At 36.7% G+C, this 17,556-nt stretch overlaps 1 protein-coding gene across 1 annotated transcript; it reads left to right on the top strand.

Moving 5' to 3' along the window:
• Positions 1-4,422: 4,422 nt before the first annotated feature.
• On the top strand, positions 4,423-17,216 carry LOC140334509 (cytochrome P450 2W1-like). The gene is made up of 9 exons (XM_072416783.1): positions 4,423-4,621; positions 8,381-8,543; positions 8,992-9,141; positions 10,632-10,789; positions 12,120-12,293; positions 14,284-14,431; positions 15,182-15,366; positions 16,346-16,487; positions 16,725-17,216. The coding sequence occupies exons 1-9, from the start codon at positions 4,436-4,438 to the stop codon at positions 16,910-16,912; spliced, it is 1,494 nt and encodes a 497-aa protein (XP_072272884.1). The 5' UTR covers positions 4,423-4,435; the 3' UTR covers positions 16,913-17,216.
• Positions 17,217-17,556: the final 340 nt, after the last annotated feature.

Here is a 17,556-nt window from a genome sequence, read left to right on the forward strand (position 1 = left end):
TATATGTATCAATAATTGAAGTTCCTATGTGTTTAAATATCTGACAATATTGCTGTGTACTTTGTCTTACCTTGTTTTCTTAATTAAACTGTTTGAATGACTAGCTATTATTTGTGCATGAACCTTCTTTAATTGAATACCTATATGCATTGATAGGAATATAATTTCCATATTTATGCAGATAATTAGATAAAATATACCTAAATAACAGGCATTTACCACCTCTGACCTCTACAATACTGCTCAGTTGTTTTAGGCCGCATAGTCGGGGAAGAAAACCTGGGCCTCCGCAGAGTAAGTTAGACTTCTTATTCTCTTGCTGGAAGTTGCTTTTTGTTTTCATTAGCAACCTGGTAGGTTCTCTTTAATGTCTTTGCTTATATTAAAAGCAGAGTCGGGCTTTGGAGTAGGAATATTGTGGTGGCTGCCTTGGATGCTACATCAAGAGGGGAAGCAAACAGGACAGGGCGGCCAAACTATGATAGTTCACAGATCATGAATATAAGGGGGTGGGGGTATTCTTTGGGTGCAGTCCTGGTACTGATTAAAAAGACCATACCAGCATCAACTTTGTTCCAGGGAACTCCAGAAACATATTTTTGCAATCTAATGATTTAATATCCATACAATCTGCCAAGAAATGTGAGCGTTACCTAAGTAAACCCTGACACCCCAAAGCTGATAGTAAAACCAAAGGAAATTGTACAATCAGGGCTACCTTCGTCTGTGCCGTTCAATGTTCCAATAGATTCTGTATAGATACTATAAAGTATTGCATGTATGTTCGGGAAGAATGCAATCTTTAAGTTTATGGAACTGCGATAATGCAAAGCAGACATAAAAAATGAATGCCAGAGCTTTGTCTGCTATTCTGTGTAATTATTGTTCATGCATCTGCAGGACAACTAAGGTCAACTGCAGTCAGCTGTTAAAAGTTTAAGCAAGGTAAAGTTAAACAGAATCCTTTCCTTTAGCAGTATTGTTAGCATTTGATTAACTGCAGGTAGTTTACTTTTTAATAATAGATGTAACCCATTTGGCTACAAAATGTTTATTAGTGGTCCTCAATCTAGCAAGTCATCAATTCCAGCATTTATATTTAGATGTACATCAGCTGGAACTTTCTTAGGCTTGAAATAGAAAAGTATTATGTTTTTTTTTTCTTTTTTAGCCTCTTATTTGTTTTGTTCATTATATCATATAGGTTAACTTGCTAGAATGAGATGTACTGGAAAATGTTATGAGAACAAATGACTTTTCTCCAGGTTCTTGGAATGTTGTGTTGTTGACCATGGGGATAGTTTAGTCTTCTTGGATGAAACATTTTTGGACTCCAAAGTACAATTATATTGTAGTTGTTTCAAAATAGCTGGAACTAGCCTGTTCTATGATTCTTTGTAATGTATTTAAGTTTTGTGCAACTCCCTAACTTGATATGTCAGATGTTCATGTTTGGAAGATTCTACATGGCACTTGTCCAGAATTTTAGCTTACCTTTTCCTTCAATACGGCTATCAAGTTAGATCCTCAATACACTGCAATGAGGAGCTCCAAGCCTGTATTCATAAATGTACTCCCTAATATAAATATATGGGCTTTTGTTTTCCTTATCAAGTTTTACAAAAATTAGAGAAATAAAAAAAGAAGTCAAAAACTCCATTGTTACACCTGCTCCTACATTCAGCACACCATGGCATAGCCATCAGCTACCACACACAACCTCATGTCATTAATGGGGTCCAGATACTAATTGAAGCCTAGTTGTGGACAGGAGGGGGGTGACTTTAGTGGCTGCTGTGGCCCATTGCTGTGGTACAAGTCCAGTGGTAGAGTCTTGCCCTATTACAGCGATGGGCAGTGGTATTCATATGGAATCTAGAAGGATTATCCTGGGGTCCATGGGAACCCATAATTTCCATGACATTGCAGGGTAATCCTCCCAGGAATTTTAGGAAGTCTGCTTTAGTGTAATCTAGATATAAGTTCACAACAGTTATTAGTAAATTAAAATTTTTCAAGGAGCAGATACTAGTCACATGACCTGACACGACTTAAAGATCTCCATCCATGCAGTGGTATGCGGGGAACATTCTGATGGACACATAAGCTACACACATTGGCTCACATTTTATGAAGGATGCATACAGTTATGGCACAGCTTGACATGAATACTGCAAAATCTTGCAGATAGCAATATCTGCTCCATGATGGTACTAGGGCCTAAAGTAATGCAGTCAGAGACGGACAATAAGCTAACATTTTCAGAATGTCTACTTTCCTTTTGATTCCTTTTGATGATGTCCTGCATGGTATCATAAGCAATAGCATGCACATAGCCAACTAGATTCTGAAAAGTTCCCATCTCATGCTCAGCTCTTTCTGTCCTATTTGCAGATATGAGCAACAATATTTTTTAATCTTTGCCATAAGAGACCTTTAGAGGCTCAAAGACCTGTTTATTGTAGTCCACACATCTAACATTACATGGTACAATAGGTGGTGGATTTCAGGAAAATCAAGTACGTTAAACCTTCTCTGAAATGACTGAATAGTTTATCCCAAATCCATCTCCCTTTTGCACTTAATCCCTTGAAGTTTCGCAATATTAAAGTTATTTTGTGTGTTTGTTTGTTTTCCCACAGTGTTCACATACATGGAAGAGATTGCATCAATTTCAAAAGTACTATTTGCAGTAAGATGAAAAGGTGAATATTTAGGTAGAAGCTTACTCTGCATATTCACCACTGGTTTGTACCAATATATATAACTATGCAGTTTACATTAGTGGTATGCTGTACAGGTAGTCCCCGGGTTACATACTAGATAGGTTTGTTCTTAAGTTGAATTTGTATGTAAGTCGGAACAGGTACATTATTTTAACAAATGCAATTAGGACAGATGTTTGTCTCAACATAATATTAGGCAGCGTGGTGTCAGTTACTGTATAAAAACCTCACTGTGAGTTACTCACAAAGCAAAAAAAAATAATCTTTCTGGAGACTAGATATTCATTACCTTCTGGAGCAAGCTGTGCTTTGATCTGCAAAAAGAAACAACTGCAGAGTTTGTCTTGGTCATTAAAGAGTTACAAAATGTTACAGATCAGCTCAGTTCCTCAAATCACTATTACCCCATACATCCAAGGAGCATACGTTTACCACTAATGCAGGGTGGGTTGCATGACGCAGAGTGCTCCTTCAGAAGCACCACATCTGCTTTAAAACATCAATTACTGTTCCAGTTATCTAATTGTTTCTGATTTCTCTAAATGAGAGAGGCTGCACCAAATCTATCTGTCCTTTATTCACCTCATTTGTTCTTCTTTGTGATCTGATATATAGTTGGATGCATAGATAGTGGTCAATAAAGTATTATACATTTCACACCAACCTTTGTCAACCAGGGTTTGATAGAACCCTAAAGTCCCTCCAGTGATTTCAGGAGTTCCTCAAACTGTCAATCATTGATCACTGATGATGCCTACATAATATTGGAGCCAACGCCACTTGGAAGGGCCAGCTGCATGATATGATGTTATGATATTTTTTACTTTATAAAGATGGTTATCTGCTTATCTGTCTTAAGCTAAGCATATGTGCAATATTTTCAAACGTGACCAATAAATTGAGTTTGAAAGATTTTGGTGTTATGATTGATATTTTGATTAAATATTTTGGTACAATTATTCATAATTTAGATCAGTTATTAAATAAGTGCACAGTACATTGAATACTTGATTGCATACTTAAGTGGATCCCATAGTTCAATGTAAATCAGCGGTAATATGGATTGAAAATAATGGTTTTCTGTTACAGTGTACCTTCTCCTCCTTGACCATGAAATGTTAAAGGATTTTCCCCTAGTGACACCTAAATAATTGGTCTTAGCAAGGGGTTCATTAACCTGGTAATAGTATTATTATTATTATTATTAGATGGGTATATAATGGGATATATGGGATATAATGGGTATATATAGATTGAGAAAAGCTACATTAAACCTTTAAAACCTAAACTACTGGTGTGTTTCCATTACTTGGGGTCTCTCTCCTATCTCAAAACGTTGGGAATATGGATTTTTCAATTGTAAATGCAATAATATGATATATATATATATATATATATATATATATATATATTTATTTATTTATTTAAAATATAAAAAAACAGTGTTTGCTGTATTTCGTTGGTACAGATAAATGTGCACCACTTACAGAGTTCTTAAAAAGGCTCTGGTATGTTTTAGGAGTTGAAAAGAAAAACAAACTTTGTCATTCTTTATTTTTCTGAATTTAATAATCTAATGTTCAGACAATGAAACAAATACCCTGAGAAAATAAATAGTTCTTTGGAAAGGGACAGACCTACTTAAGTACCGTATATAAGAGTCCCAGTAATAAATGTAATCTCGGACTAATGACAGGTAATACTACACTATGGCAATCCTTCAAGACCCAGTAACACTTTTCCTAATATGCACCCTTGTTATGATGTGCATGAAAATCCGATTGGACCTTTCTAAAAAGAAGAACTACAAATTTCCCCCAGGACCCAGACCTTTGCCACTGATTGGGAACATGCACATTTTGGATATTAGAAGGCAGGATAACACTTTCATTGAGGTAACACTTTTTAAAACTCCATCCAAGGCTGCTTCTATCACATGGTCTGAAGAAGGAGCCGGGTGCTGCCTGTCCTTTTCTGATCAATGCCACCATATATAAACCCAATGAACCTGCATATGTTATATACTAACAGTTTATTCTTTGGCATTCATGATCAGTTATAAAATTTGGCAATTAAACTGGGAAAAACTGGGTAGGCATTGCACCACAAAAAAAGGGATTTTTAAAGAACTGATGACATCTTTGTAATTTGGATTTGTACAGGGTCACCATTGTCATGCACCATGCCCATATTTATCATGTGAGGAGTTATTATGGGATAGTATATGGAGGATTCAGGAGCAGAATCTGTCCATACTTTCATGGACAGCACTGTATGGATGTAATCTGCGAATTCTCCAGTCCCCAGGCGTGTGTTGCCTGTAAGCTCTCTGCATCTTTCCTGTCCTACTAACACCCCAGAAAAGAGGGTTGGGTTGTGATAAAACCTTTAATAGTGACCTGGACCTGGAACCAGTAAGGGGAACTGGAGGACTGCTGGCACTGCTCCTAGGCCATATCATTATCTGCTGTGGCATAGAATGCCTTACCAGGTGTTTATACTGTAAAATATACACATAACATACGTCATCATGAAGACTCAGAGCTCGTATTCATTACCAATTATCAATATCTGTAAACATACCCATTGAATATTATCCTCTTCTATATCACATTCCTGGACCATAACTACCATAACACAGCAATCACCTGCCCAACCTTTCTCTGCCAAGCTCAGTGCCTTGTGCCTAATGTAGTCTATTTACCCTCAACAAATTCTTTTCATACTTGTAATTTTATTGACGGGTGTTTTCTATGTTTTCGTTTTAATGAGCTGTACTTTATAGACATATAAAATTATTTTACTCATGTAGAGATTGGATCTGATTTTTTTGTGCCAATATTTTTTTTTTTTGTTTTCTTGTAAAACGTTCTCTTTTCACGTTCTATTTGGACTTGTTTTATTTCTTATGATGAATGTCATTCTCAGTATTATTTCAGAAGCTTATATATATGAAGCTTACGTATAAGCTAAGAAGAGATCTTGGTACCCGTTCCTTTTGTGTATGTACTGTAGGTATAATGCCCAGTCCTGGGAGTCATTTTCTAAATCTGTTTAAGTTCAGAATGTATAGATGCTTGCACTACCATGGCTGTTTTAAATGCTTGGTGTAAATCCAAATTATTTTATGTTGTACGTATCGGGGTTACATAGTAACACTTCTTTTTTGTTTGTATGCTGGATATGATTCACAGTATCTGTTCTGAGTATTGCCACTACTTTTGTGTTATTCACAGTACCAAGACCTATAGAAGCTCATGCTGCTGCTATGGGGTCCAGGGTAGTTGGAGCTCGATTAGGAAAGTTATTAGGGTGGCTGTTAAGAAAAAGGAATCTGTGATGTTGCAAGTTTAGAGGAGAAGAAATCAGACCTCAGGATCATTGCTAAGTGAATTAGGAAGCATTTTGTTATCGGTCTTTAGCTAAGGATATGCACAATATTAACAAACAAATTGTGGGCTAAATGTTATTTTTGCTATATCCTCAGATATACCAGATCCACCAACATCTAAAACCTTTGAGCAGTTTCAGATAAAATGGGGGCAAAGAAAAAATATCTTTTGTCAAATTTTATTGCTTTTCCAGTCTCTCTTGGGAAGATTATCTTATCATCCTGTGCACTCATAAGGATTTCAAGTAAGGAGAAGTTTCTCCCTAGATTCCCACCATGTTCTGGGCAAAAAATAAGGAGAAATCTCCATAGCAAAAGCAGTACAACTCAACAAAGGATCTCGCTCAGCCCTTCCCATTTTGTTTTTTATTCCCTAGGAACCCTAAAATAATCTTTAGGTCTCGGAGAACCCCTGCTAAAATGAGTACATTAGGGGTCTTCGGGTAACGTCTGTTATATTGATGGCTTGTCTTACTTAATAGTATTTGATGAAAGGGAAAAAATGTTTATTCCATACATATTGATGAGAGAGATGAAAAGTCTTAATGGAAAGTTTACTAAACGGATTAATTTACATGAATGGCAATAGTTTATCTAAAACATGGTTAGGGTAGAATAAACAACTCTTAAATTCTTAAAACTATTTTTCAAAAACCAAATTTTAATCATTAATACGTTATGAAATAGAATCTTACACTATTTATTGTAAATTGTTGTTTCTGTTACAAATTAATGTATTTACATTTTATAATACATTATTAGGTAAAGAAAGGTAAAAAAAGGTATAAACCTTGGACTTACCAGGTATATTCAAAAATATCTAATCGTAGTAACCTGGTGAGCCTTGCTCTACTTCTCCAGTGATGCTCAGCGGTTGTCAGAAATTGCAGCGGTGAAAGGCTGTAACAGTGGTTATTTGCAGGGATGTTTTTATAAATATGTTGAAAGAATGAAATCAATCTGATAGGCAGCCCAGTGGCCTATTTAAGGAGCTCAGTTATCAAAATGGGAGGAAAACAGAGTACCTGGAAAAAACTCTTGGAGAACCTACAATCTCCATGCAGATATTGTCCTGGCTGAGATTCTAACCTGGAACCCAGCGCTGCAAAGGCCGGAGTGCTAACCTCTGAGCCACCATGCTGTCTGTGCAGTGACAAATAGTAAGAAAAGAAAATAATTTTACATGCACCTTAAAGCACCCTCTCAAGTGAAATAATCTGTTTGTCATCTTATGTCAAACTTACTGTCCAATCAATGGGCCCAAAGCTAAAAATTAAAAATTGCTCTTCCCTATAAAGCAACCTTTCTCAACCCTTTTACTCCTGAGAAGCCCTTGATATAGTTTTCATGTCTCAAGGACCCCATGCCATTTATTAGGGGCTTCATGAAACCAATGCTGAAAGCATTTTTTGGGGATCAAGGGGGTAAAAGCCTCCTAAATTGGTAGCTAGTGGGAGGAAAGTTGACTCTGTGTGTTGGCTAGAATTCCAATTTTTACAGAATGCAGCTGGCTCTACCAAGTAGGTTGGCATCAGAACTTTTCAGACATTATCAAGTGGGAGATCAATCAACAACAGTTACAGTGAGACCTGGGAACATTTGAATGAACCCTGGGGTTCTACTAAACCCTGGCAGACAATGGCTGCTAGAAGGGGTACACAGGTGGAAGAGGTGGACAAGGTACCTATAAATATTAGTAGGTTGCTCAATATTCAAAATGTATCTTTTCTATTCTCTTTTTAATATACAAGCTTGTTATGTTAAGTTAGTAGAGTTAAATTGCCAATTTTAATTTTTCTTTACATTTCGTCAGGCATTAAGGACATTTGTAGCACTTCTGATGTATGTATATGTAATTATTATCAAAATTTAGATTTCTAATACTTTCTAAAGTACAAAAAATGTCATTTAATAAGCAATTGTTAAAGTGAACATTGATCAGACCAAGAGCCACATCGAAGGCATGCCAACAGATGCCAGGGTCTGGATCTTTCTGCCCATCAATATGAAATTGTACTCTCATTAGTAAACCCAAAATATTGTGATTGAGATTCTGCAGGTAAGTGAAAGGCTTTTCCGTTGCTGCCTGACATTATCCTAAAATGAATTTATGTATAGCTAGTAATCCTAACTTCCCAATGACAATTGTAACATTTGTGAGTTCTCCTATTGATTGCTTCCACCTTGAGCAGATTTCATATAACTACAGTAATACATTTCTGTCTCTTTTATAAATGATTGTTATAATAAATTTCTTTTTCAGCTAGCCAAGACATATGGCACATTCTTTACATTCCATTTTGGGAGAACAAAAGCTGTGGTTTTGGTTGGGTATGAGGCCAATCAAGAAGCTCTGGTCAAGTCTAACTATGATTTTGGAAATCGTGGTCCAATACTCATTGTTGATGACTTCCAGAAGAATCATGGTGTGTTAATATTATGTCCCTATCTATTTTGAATGAAGTGAAGGTGCTGATCTCAACCAATCAAATGTGTGCAAGCAAAATCCTATTTTTTTATGCACTTCCTTTGCTGGTGATTAGGTATTGATTAATTTTTTAGTAGACTAAGTGAAAAAAATTTGGTCAATCTGCTTTAGTAAGTTTACCCTAGTGTCTTAGTGACCCTCAGCAACTAGATCTGGTGTTCTGACTTCAATCTAAAAGTACTAAGGCCAAGGTCAAGGGCAATCAAGTTAACAAATGACTGTAACCTATAAAATAAAATAAATTTCTGCAATAAAAGATTCATTTAATATACACCAAGTCTTTTTGTTTGTTGAATATTTGTTAACATTACATTACAAGACATTTTACCTAAAAATATTCAAATTAATAAGGATAATGTTAATGGAACGCCTATTTTCTCTTATAGGAGTGATTTTCTCCAATGGGGAAGGGTGGAAAGTTACTCGAAGATTCACTCTTTCCATTCTGCGAGATCTTGGGATGGGAAAGGGAGCAATCGAAGGCAGAATTATTGAGGAGCTCCAGTTCTTAAATGCAGCTATTCAGTCTTACAATGGTAAGTCCACTATTACTGGATCTGTTGAAACAAATCTGAACATAAGGCAAGCTGAACACTTTCTGTCATCTGGCACTTTTTTGCTGTTCGTTTTAGTCCTTAAAGGCCACATATACAAATGCAACCATGGAAGAACATTGGCCTGGAAGGCACAGAGAAAATTAGCTGTTTTGTGGCAGGGAGAAATTTCTTTGGATTGAAAAAAAGTACCATGTAATGTTTTCCATAGCGCATGATTCATGATTGATTGGTGGACATTGTAAAAGACTGCTGTTCCTAAGTGACATCCATTTTTACATGTCGCAGCACTGATTTACGTTGTGATGCTCGGAATATTGTAACATTATACAGGTAGTCCCTGGGTTACATACGAGACAGAGACTGTAGATTTGTCCTTAAGTTGAATTTGTATGTAAGTTGGAACAGGTACATTATTTTAATATATGCAATTAGGGTGGATGTTTGTCTCTACCTATTATTAGGCAGCATGGTGTCAGTTACTGCATAAAATCCTCACTGTGAGTTAATCACAAACAAAGCAAAAACAAAAAAAAACTTTATAGGGCCTTGACATTCATTAACTTCCGGAACAAGCTGTGCTTTATTATGCAAAAAAAACAACTGCAGAGTTTGTCTTGGTCATTAAAGAGTTACAAGAGCGCTGCAGAACAGCAAAAGACTTATTCTGGAAGTCATGCAAACCGCCCCCCCATCAAGCCTCTGTCTTGCACATGAACGAGCAGGCAAGCCCCGTTGGAATCTAGGAGTCGTCCATATGTTGGATGTCTTTAACTAGGGGACTGCCTGTATATCCCAAATCCTTAAAGGAATTTGGTGTTGCCATAAGCTTGGATCTTAGGTCTGAATACAGAGTTGATAGCCATATTAGGGTCCAGCAAATACCATTGACTGTAGGCCCTGTTCTGATAAATTTTTAATTATCTTCACTTAGGGTCACCAGCCCAACAAAATGTATTTGTATCAATGCAGAGAATTAATGTCCTCCAGACCAGACCCCGCGGTCATAATACAAGTTTCAAGACTTCAAGACTTGTTTGCTCTTTAAAGTAATCCTGTTACTATGCACAGTGGTGAAATAACAAATTATAATATGATCTACAGACTAACATATGAGTTATTCATAGTTGAATAAAAAATACAAATTAAATGAAATGCGTAGAAGTGAAGTGAAATGCTAAGAAGACTAATATTATGTACATAGCCACAATAGTTTTCCATTGGAGTATAATGCTTGCAGTACTGCAGTCTGCTAGATATTTGTACCCGTGGTTTCATATGTAATTTTTTACTTTTGGATTTAATATTGGGGTTATAATTAAGTGACACATTTGTGTTTGTACCTGAAAAGTCTGACCCTGGTTAATGTATATTTCTCAGTTGTTTATGGTTGTTGAGATTTTTAAGTAAAAGGATGATCATGGAATAGCTTTAAACCTTCAAAAACACTTACTCTTTAAATACTGTTGCAGGTAAACCATTTGGAAAAAAAGTTTTCTATAATGGGCCCCCAAACATAACCTTCAGTATGTTATTCGGGAGACGTTTTGACTATGATAACCCAACCTTCCAGAAAATGATCACGATAATGGATGATCTTGTTAAAATGACCGGACAACCCTCTGTCAAGGTATATTATAGCAAAATTCTATTTTTCAAAATTGGAAATACTTTTTCAATGGCTGATTATCAAATATGGAGTTCTCTTGTTTCCATAAAAGATGTCACTGAATTTGTTTGCAAGCCAGAACTTAACAATCTGTTAAACAGTACATATTTTGTATAATCAATATACATCATCAAATCACCTTTAAACTCATTTTTTCATACTTCATTAACTGTACAGGTAGTCCCTGGGTTACATACGAGATAGGGACTGTAGGTTTGTTCTTAAGGTGAATTAGTATGTAAGTCGGAACAGGTACATTATTTTAATAAAAGCAATTAGGACAGATGTTTGTCTCAACACATTATTAGGCAGCGTGGTGTCAGTTACTGTAAAAAATCCTCACTGTGAGTTAATCCCAAACAACTTTATGGAGTCTAGACATTCATTAACTTCTGGAGCAAGCTGTGCTTTGATGTGCAAAAAGAAACAAATGCAGAGTTTGTCTTGGTCATTAAAGAGTTACAAGACGATGCAGAAAGTTCTCAGTCCTTAAGATCACCCACAACCTCAGCTGTATTTAGCAAAAGATTTCTTCTGCAAGTCATGCAAACCGCCCCCTCCAAGCCTCCAGCCAGCACATTAGGAATCTAGGAATCGTTCGTATGTCAGATGTCCTTAACCCAGGGACCACCTGTACTGTAATGTATTATTAGTGGTATTAGAACAGCAGCAGTGGTTGTGTAGTAATTACTACATTCGGCAAAGCTAGCCACATTCTGCATTGAAGGGAACATACTGTTTAAGGTGTAAGGGGATGTAGGGCAGTAGATGCAACAATCAGTTCTTAAGACCTATTCAACCTTTACTATGTCGGTAAAGACTGAATGGGAAAACCCACTGCCTTCTGGGCTACCTATATTACAGTTACCAAAAGGCTTCAGGCTGCTCCTTCTGTGCATGGCCATTCTCACGCATGCACAATCATTTTTTTTAAATGAAAAGTTTCGCTTTAACAACCTTAAAATTGTCCCTATAGGCATATCTTTTACCAAGAGATGGAGATAGGCAAATGTTTCATCAGGATGTGGTGACAATCACTCTGTCCTTTAGCTCTGTGTTCTTTCACATGGTTGCACAACCTGGTAAGATATTTCTCACTACACCCAAAAAGTTTTCAACTTACAAGCAGTAAAATTTCTAATCCTTTTTTCAGTGGTGAAATAAGTATAAATTTGAAATATTTGTTCCCCTGCCCTTACCAATATGCTTGTACAGATCATGTATAGCCATATTTATACTTAGATTTGCTGTGAAAATATTAGAATTAAACTCTTATTGTTTTCATTCATAGTACTATAATGTCTTCCCAATCCTGAAGCATTTTCTGAAAACTCCTGGTATTGTTTTAAAGAAAGTAGACCAGTTAAATGAAATTTTAAGAGAGCTCTTCAAGCAAGCAAAAGAGGTGAAATGTGAAGATTCATTCAGGACTTACAGTGAAGCTTTCATGCAGAAACAAGAAAGGGTAAGAAATAGCTTTGTGATTTATGATTGAAAAATTGATATTTTAACCAAAGGTTCGTAAACCTCCAATTACCAAATAAAATACTTAAAAGCACCTGTCCTTGAAAATAGATCTGTACAATGACTAATGTCTTAAAAATGAAAGAAAATGTGCAATCCGTTCTTCTTCTACACAATTTACTTTTCAAGTGGGTGGTGATAACATGTCCCATTTAACATTCCACCATGTTAGTCACTTGTAGAAAAAGAAATAGTCAGAGAAAACAGAGGACTTTACTCAAGGTGCATTGTCCTAGGGCTTAAAGAATTTGGCAAGAAAAAAAAATAATGTTTTTGGTATCTCTGTCTAATAGTTTCATATTGGAAGAGACATATAACAGTGCAACATGCTCAAAATATGCTCAAAATTGCAGAGCCAATAAATGCTTCCACCTTGATCTACTTTGACCAGAGAATCTATGATCCTTCTCTGCTCAGATACAATGACAAACTAATACAGATCATCCCCCTTCTCCATTATAAAATCTTAGGTTCAAGCCATTCACATGACATTCACTTACCACATCACTTCCAGACAAACTTCTAATGCAAGAAGTGACTGGAAAGAAATCAAAGTCTTGTATACCGATCGGTCAATTATTTCCATGTTTACACAAAAATAATTAAAGATAACCTGCAGATTGGACAAAGATCAGTTGCAGATCAACAGATATAATGGTTTAAACATTGTTAGTGGTGGGGCTGCCAATGTCCAATAGATAATTTACTAATGGTTACAGAGCCAATGTCCAGGTAACTTCAGATAGTCTGGGCCTTGCACTATACTAAACTGTAACTGTCCGGATGCCTCAAAGCAGTCATCTTCGTACGACACTTCCATGGTGGTTTTTCTTTTGGTTTGGCAAATTTGGCAAAAACATTTTGGAATTTGTGATATGATACCCAATATCATCAACAATAAATGTTCATCTGAAATTAGAAAGACGTCAACTTCTCGGCTACCCCTCCTTGTTCTGGTTGAATCTATGTTACCTGGCGTTTTGCGCCCCTTCCAACCAGTCCCCTTTACTATTGATTGCCATACACCAATAATATACATCTTTGTGGCTCCCACTTACTGGGGCTTTGTGGTGGCCTCTGTACCGTTTCATTTACACTGATTGCAGTTAACAGACTGCCCTACCACTATACCCAATTGACCTCATATTTGAAATCAGACTTTGTTCCACTTACATTGGTGGTCAATGGAGAATTTTGCTTTACAATAGTGATGAATGTAGAAGTCCCCCCTCAAATTGGTGGCCAATGAAGAAGTTCTCTCATTGCACTAGGGATCTCCATTAAATTTCCAAAATGATATCCTACATCAGTGGTCACCAACCTTTTTGGACCCATGGACCACTAAATTTACGGGTTCTGGACTGCGCATGCGCGGAGAGCCAGGTGTCACTCAAAGAGGAAGAAACTTCCCCCATAGTGAGGTGATGATGCCAGAACCTGCTCACTCTCCCATCACAGGTCTGAGACAGAGACACAAGCCACCCACTTCTCTGAGCCTGCAATCTGTACGGGGGATATGGTCCATGGCTCTGGCCAGTGTGCCCCCCCAGCGGGGTTCTTCTACTGACCCCACAGGGGGGTTCACCGCCAAGAGCCGCAGAGCACCAAAATTTACTGGCGGACTGTGACCGCTGTCCTACATACCAGTTTATACTATGCAAGGCAGACCAGCAAAAACCGTGCCAGCCCTTGCTATTTCATGGTTTCCAGTCACCATAGCAGCAGCTTGGGCTACTAAGGTGGTAGTTTTACCTACACCTAAATTTACTTATATTCCCTTTATTAAAATATTGTACCAAAAGTAACTAAAGAATGGCTGGCAGATTCTATAAACTGAATACTACCGGTAGTTTTTGATAGACTTGGCCTCATTAGGATTTAATTGTTATTGCATAATGCTAACTTTTTATATTATGTAATATTATGTAAAGGAAAAAGCAATGGATGAAAAAGAGAACATCTTTACCGAAAAAAACCTGCTTGCATCCACTTTTGATCTCATGCTTGGTGGTACAGAGACAACCTCTACTACGTTACAGTGGGCCATCCTGCTTATGATGAAATACCCCCATATACAAAGTAAGTAAAGTTAAATAAGAACATAACAGTATATTTTTCCTCCATGTTGAAGAATTGTTTTAATATCTCCTTGTTCTGGCCAAGCAGGTTTTACATTAGCACATTTTATTAAATGACCAAGAAGCAATGGAATCCAGTTTGGAAAAATAATATAGTTATTATTTCTCTGGTGTAAACCTTCTTAGTATTTCAGACCTGAAGTTGTTAACAGCGGGTCAACCTCTGCAGGCTCAATTGCTCTCGCAATTGCTGCTATTCAATTGTGCACGTGGTTGTAGATGGTTGAGGTGGATTACCGCTGCAGTTGCTGAACATAACATGTTGCTTTTGGCCACCATTGAGTGTCCAGCTGATTCCATTGATTTGAATGCAATTGGCTTCAAACACAGTTCACAACAGTTGGAAAATGGTTAATATTATTAATATTATTATTATTATTATTATTAATAATAATAATAATAAACAGGATTTATATAGCGCCAACATATTACGCAGCCCTGTACTCTAAATAGGGAAATGGTTAAACAGAGATTGTATTTGCAATATAGTTGCATTATGGTGGGGATCTTCTACAACTACTAGACTGCTTCTGGTCCCCTCCTCGTTAGTATAAGTAGGTCTCCTAAAAAGACTGGATCTTTACATTTCTAGATTTTCTTTTATAACAATACATACAATTTTACATATTTTGTTCCCTTTTATAATTCATTGGATGGTATAGTAGAGTGAAAAATATATTTCTTCTCCTAGAAACAGTTCAAGATGAAATTGAAGAAGTAATTGGACTGGAGCGCCCCCCCAGGTGGGATGACCAGAAGTGTTTGCCGTACTGCTTGGCAGTAGTACATGAAATTCAACGTTTCGGTAACATCCTTCAGTACCTGACGCATTCTACACCCACAGATATCAGCTTCAGAGGCTACCGGATACCTAAGGTAAATATTAGAGGCAACAGCAAGTTAGAGCATTCCCTTTCATACTTCCTGCTTACAAAATATGACCCTGATCATGTGAAACTTTCTTTTTGCTCTCCTAACTGGTAAAACACAAGCTGTCATTGGGTTTCTTTTTTCTGCTATTTTTTCTACTTGGCTAACTCTACCTGGTAATGCTGGCCAACCAGTTATGCAAATGGCAGCAGTCAGTGTTTACATCTGGGCCTTCCAATGACCCAGCACTTTTTTTTGTGGCATAGGGCCATATTTTTTATATGGAATACGAAAATAGAAATTTTCCACACCTGCTGTAGTTTAGGATGTTTTTTATGTAAACAAGCACGTAGGCTTTTGTGGTCGTAGTTTTGACATTTTTCCAAATAGTTTTAGCCCTGCCACAAGAATTCTGAACATTCTGGACAAAGCTCTTAACTTTTCTGAGCCAAATGGCCTTTGTTCCTCCCCAAACTGTAAAAATTCAAGAATCTATCCAGGAGTTGAACAGCCCAATTCACACAAATTTGCATTAGACCAAGATGGCATTTATTCAGTGATAATATCCAAAAATATCAAAAATCTCCACAATGTTTTGCAGTTGGGCCCAGCTACCTTGCATAAAGAACTGCAATGAACAAGTTTACTGGCCAAATCACAGCAAATTGGTGAAGACATTTCTGTGCTCTCCCCTCCTGTGAGCAGGTTGGTAAATTGTTGTTAAAGGTTGTTAAAAGGGAAAAGCTATAGGGTATTGATTGACATAGTGAGCTACACTTCCCTGTTTTATTCTTATGCCAGCTCTGTAAAGGATTACAGAATGGTAATTTAAAGACATATTCGGGTATAGTAATTTATACAATATAGTTCATTACATGTAGGAAAATTGAGTATTATGACTTTTTTTTTTACAAAAAGTTGTGAATTGGAAGGTATTTACTTTACATATTCCTGCTTTAAGGGTACTTTTAATATTGTTTAATAGGGAACTGCGGTGGTTCCTTTGTTCACATCAATTCTATATGATGAAAGCAAATGGGAGAGCCCCAGGGAGTTTAATCCGAATCATTTCCTTGATGCTGATGGGAAGTTTTTAAAGAGAGATGAATTCTTTGCTTTCTCCAAAGGTGAGTAATCTATTTTACATCATTTATATCTCAATCGTTTTCACTGATGAAAAATCTAAACTTTCACAAATGATTTCTTAGAGATCTGCATAAAATATCACTCTAAAATACACAGCAGGTAAAAGTTTGGCATTGTACAAAAGAAAAGAAAGGTGCTCAGGATGAAGTACCTAATATTTGTATTATTTTGATATACTGGTCTCCGATGTCTCAATAAATCCCTATTACTGTTTACAGGTCGCAGAGTATGTGTTGGGGAGAGTCTGGCCAGAATGGAGCTCTTCTTGTTCATCACAGGAATGCTGCAGAAGTTTACATTTACCCCTCCGCCTGGGGTAAGCAGGGAAAGTCTCGACCTCGGTCCTGAAGCGTTCTTCACCATGAGACCCAAGGAATACAATGTGTGTGCTACACCCAGATTATAGCCAGTGGGGGAATCACAAAGAGTTTGAAGTTTTCTTCTCTCCAGGTGTAGATCAATCCATTAATTATTAGGTCTTCCCTATAGCCTCTTGGTTTCCATTCTATTCTGTATCATTAGACAGCTTGTCCAAGGGTAATTGAAATAAGAAATTATATTATAGTAATTTCTTATTTCAATTAATTTCTTATTTCAATTAATTAATTAATTCAATTATTATAATACATGGCACAAACTGTTCCCCTTCTTATTTTTCAATAGTTTTCTAACAATTCCAATAAAGAAAAACACATGATTGAGTTACATGTGGACGCTACAGTCAATAAAAATTATACAAAAGTACCATATAGTTTAATGTGGTTTCTTCTACATAAATTTAGCTAAACAAGAATTTGTGTTTGTTGATAGAGGGTAGTAGCATTAGCAGTGCTGGTCACAAAAGGGAACACTGAGAGTGTTTGTTGTTTGGATTGTGAGTGAGGATGTAGTAATTCAGGGAACTGATAAGCTTTAAATTGGGGAATGTTTGTACAGTATAAATGTCCATTCCCTAAATGACCAACAAATAATATGTGGAATACAAAAAGGAGGGGATAGAAGGAAAGATTCTCAAAGTTAGTAAGAGTTGTATTTAAGGTTAGTAGGGGG

Source organism: Pyxicephalus adspersus, chromosome 7 (genome assembly GCF_032062135.1).
Source record: "Pyxicephalus adspersus chromosome 7, UCB_Pads_2.0, whole genome shotgun sequence".
Classification (NCBI taxonomy): Eukaryota; Metazoa; Chordata; class Amphibia; order Anura; family Pyxicephalidae; genus Pyxicephalus; species Pyxicephalus adspersus.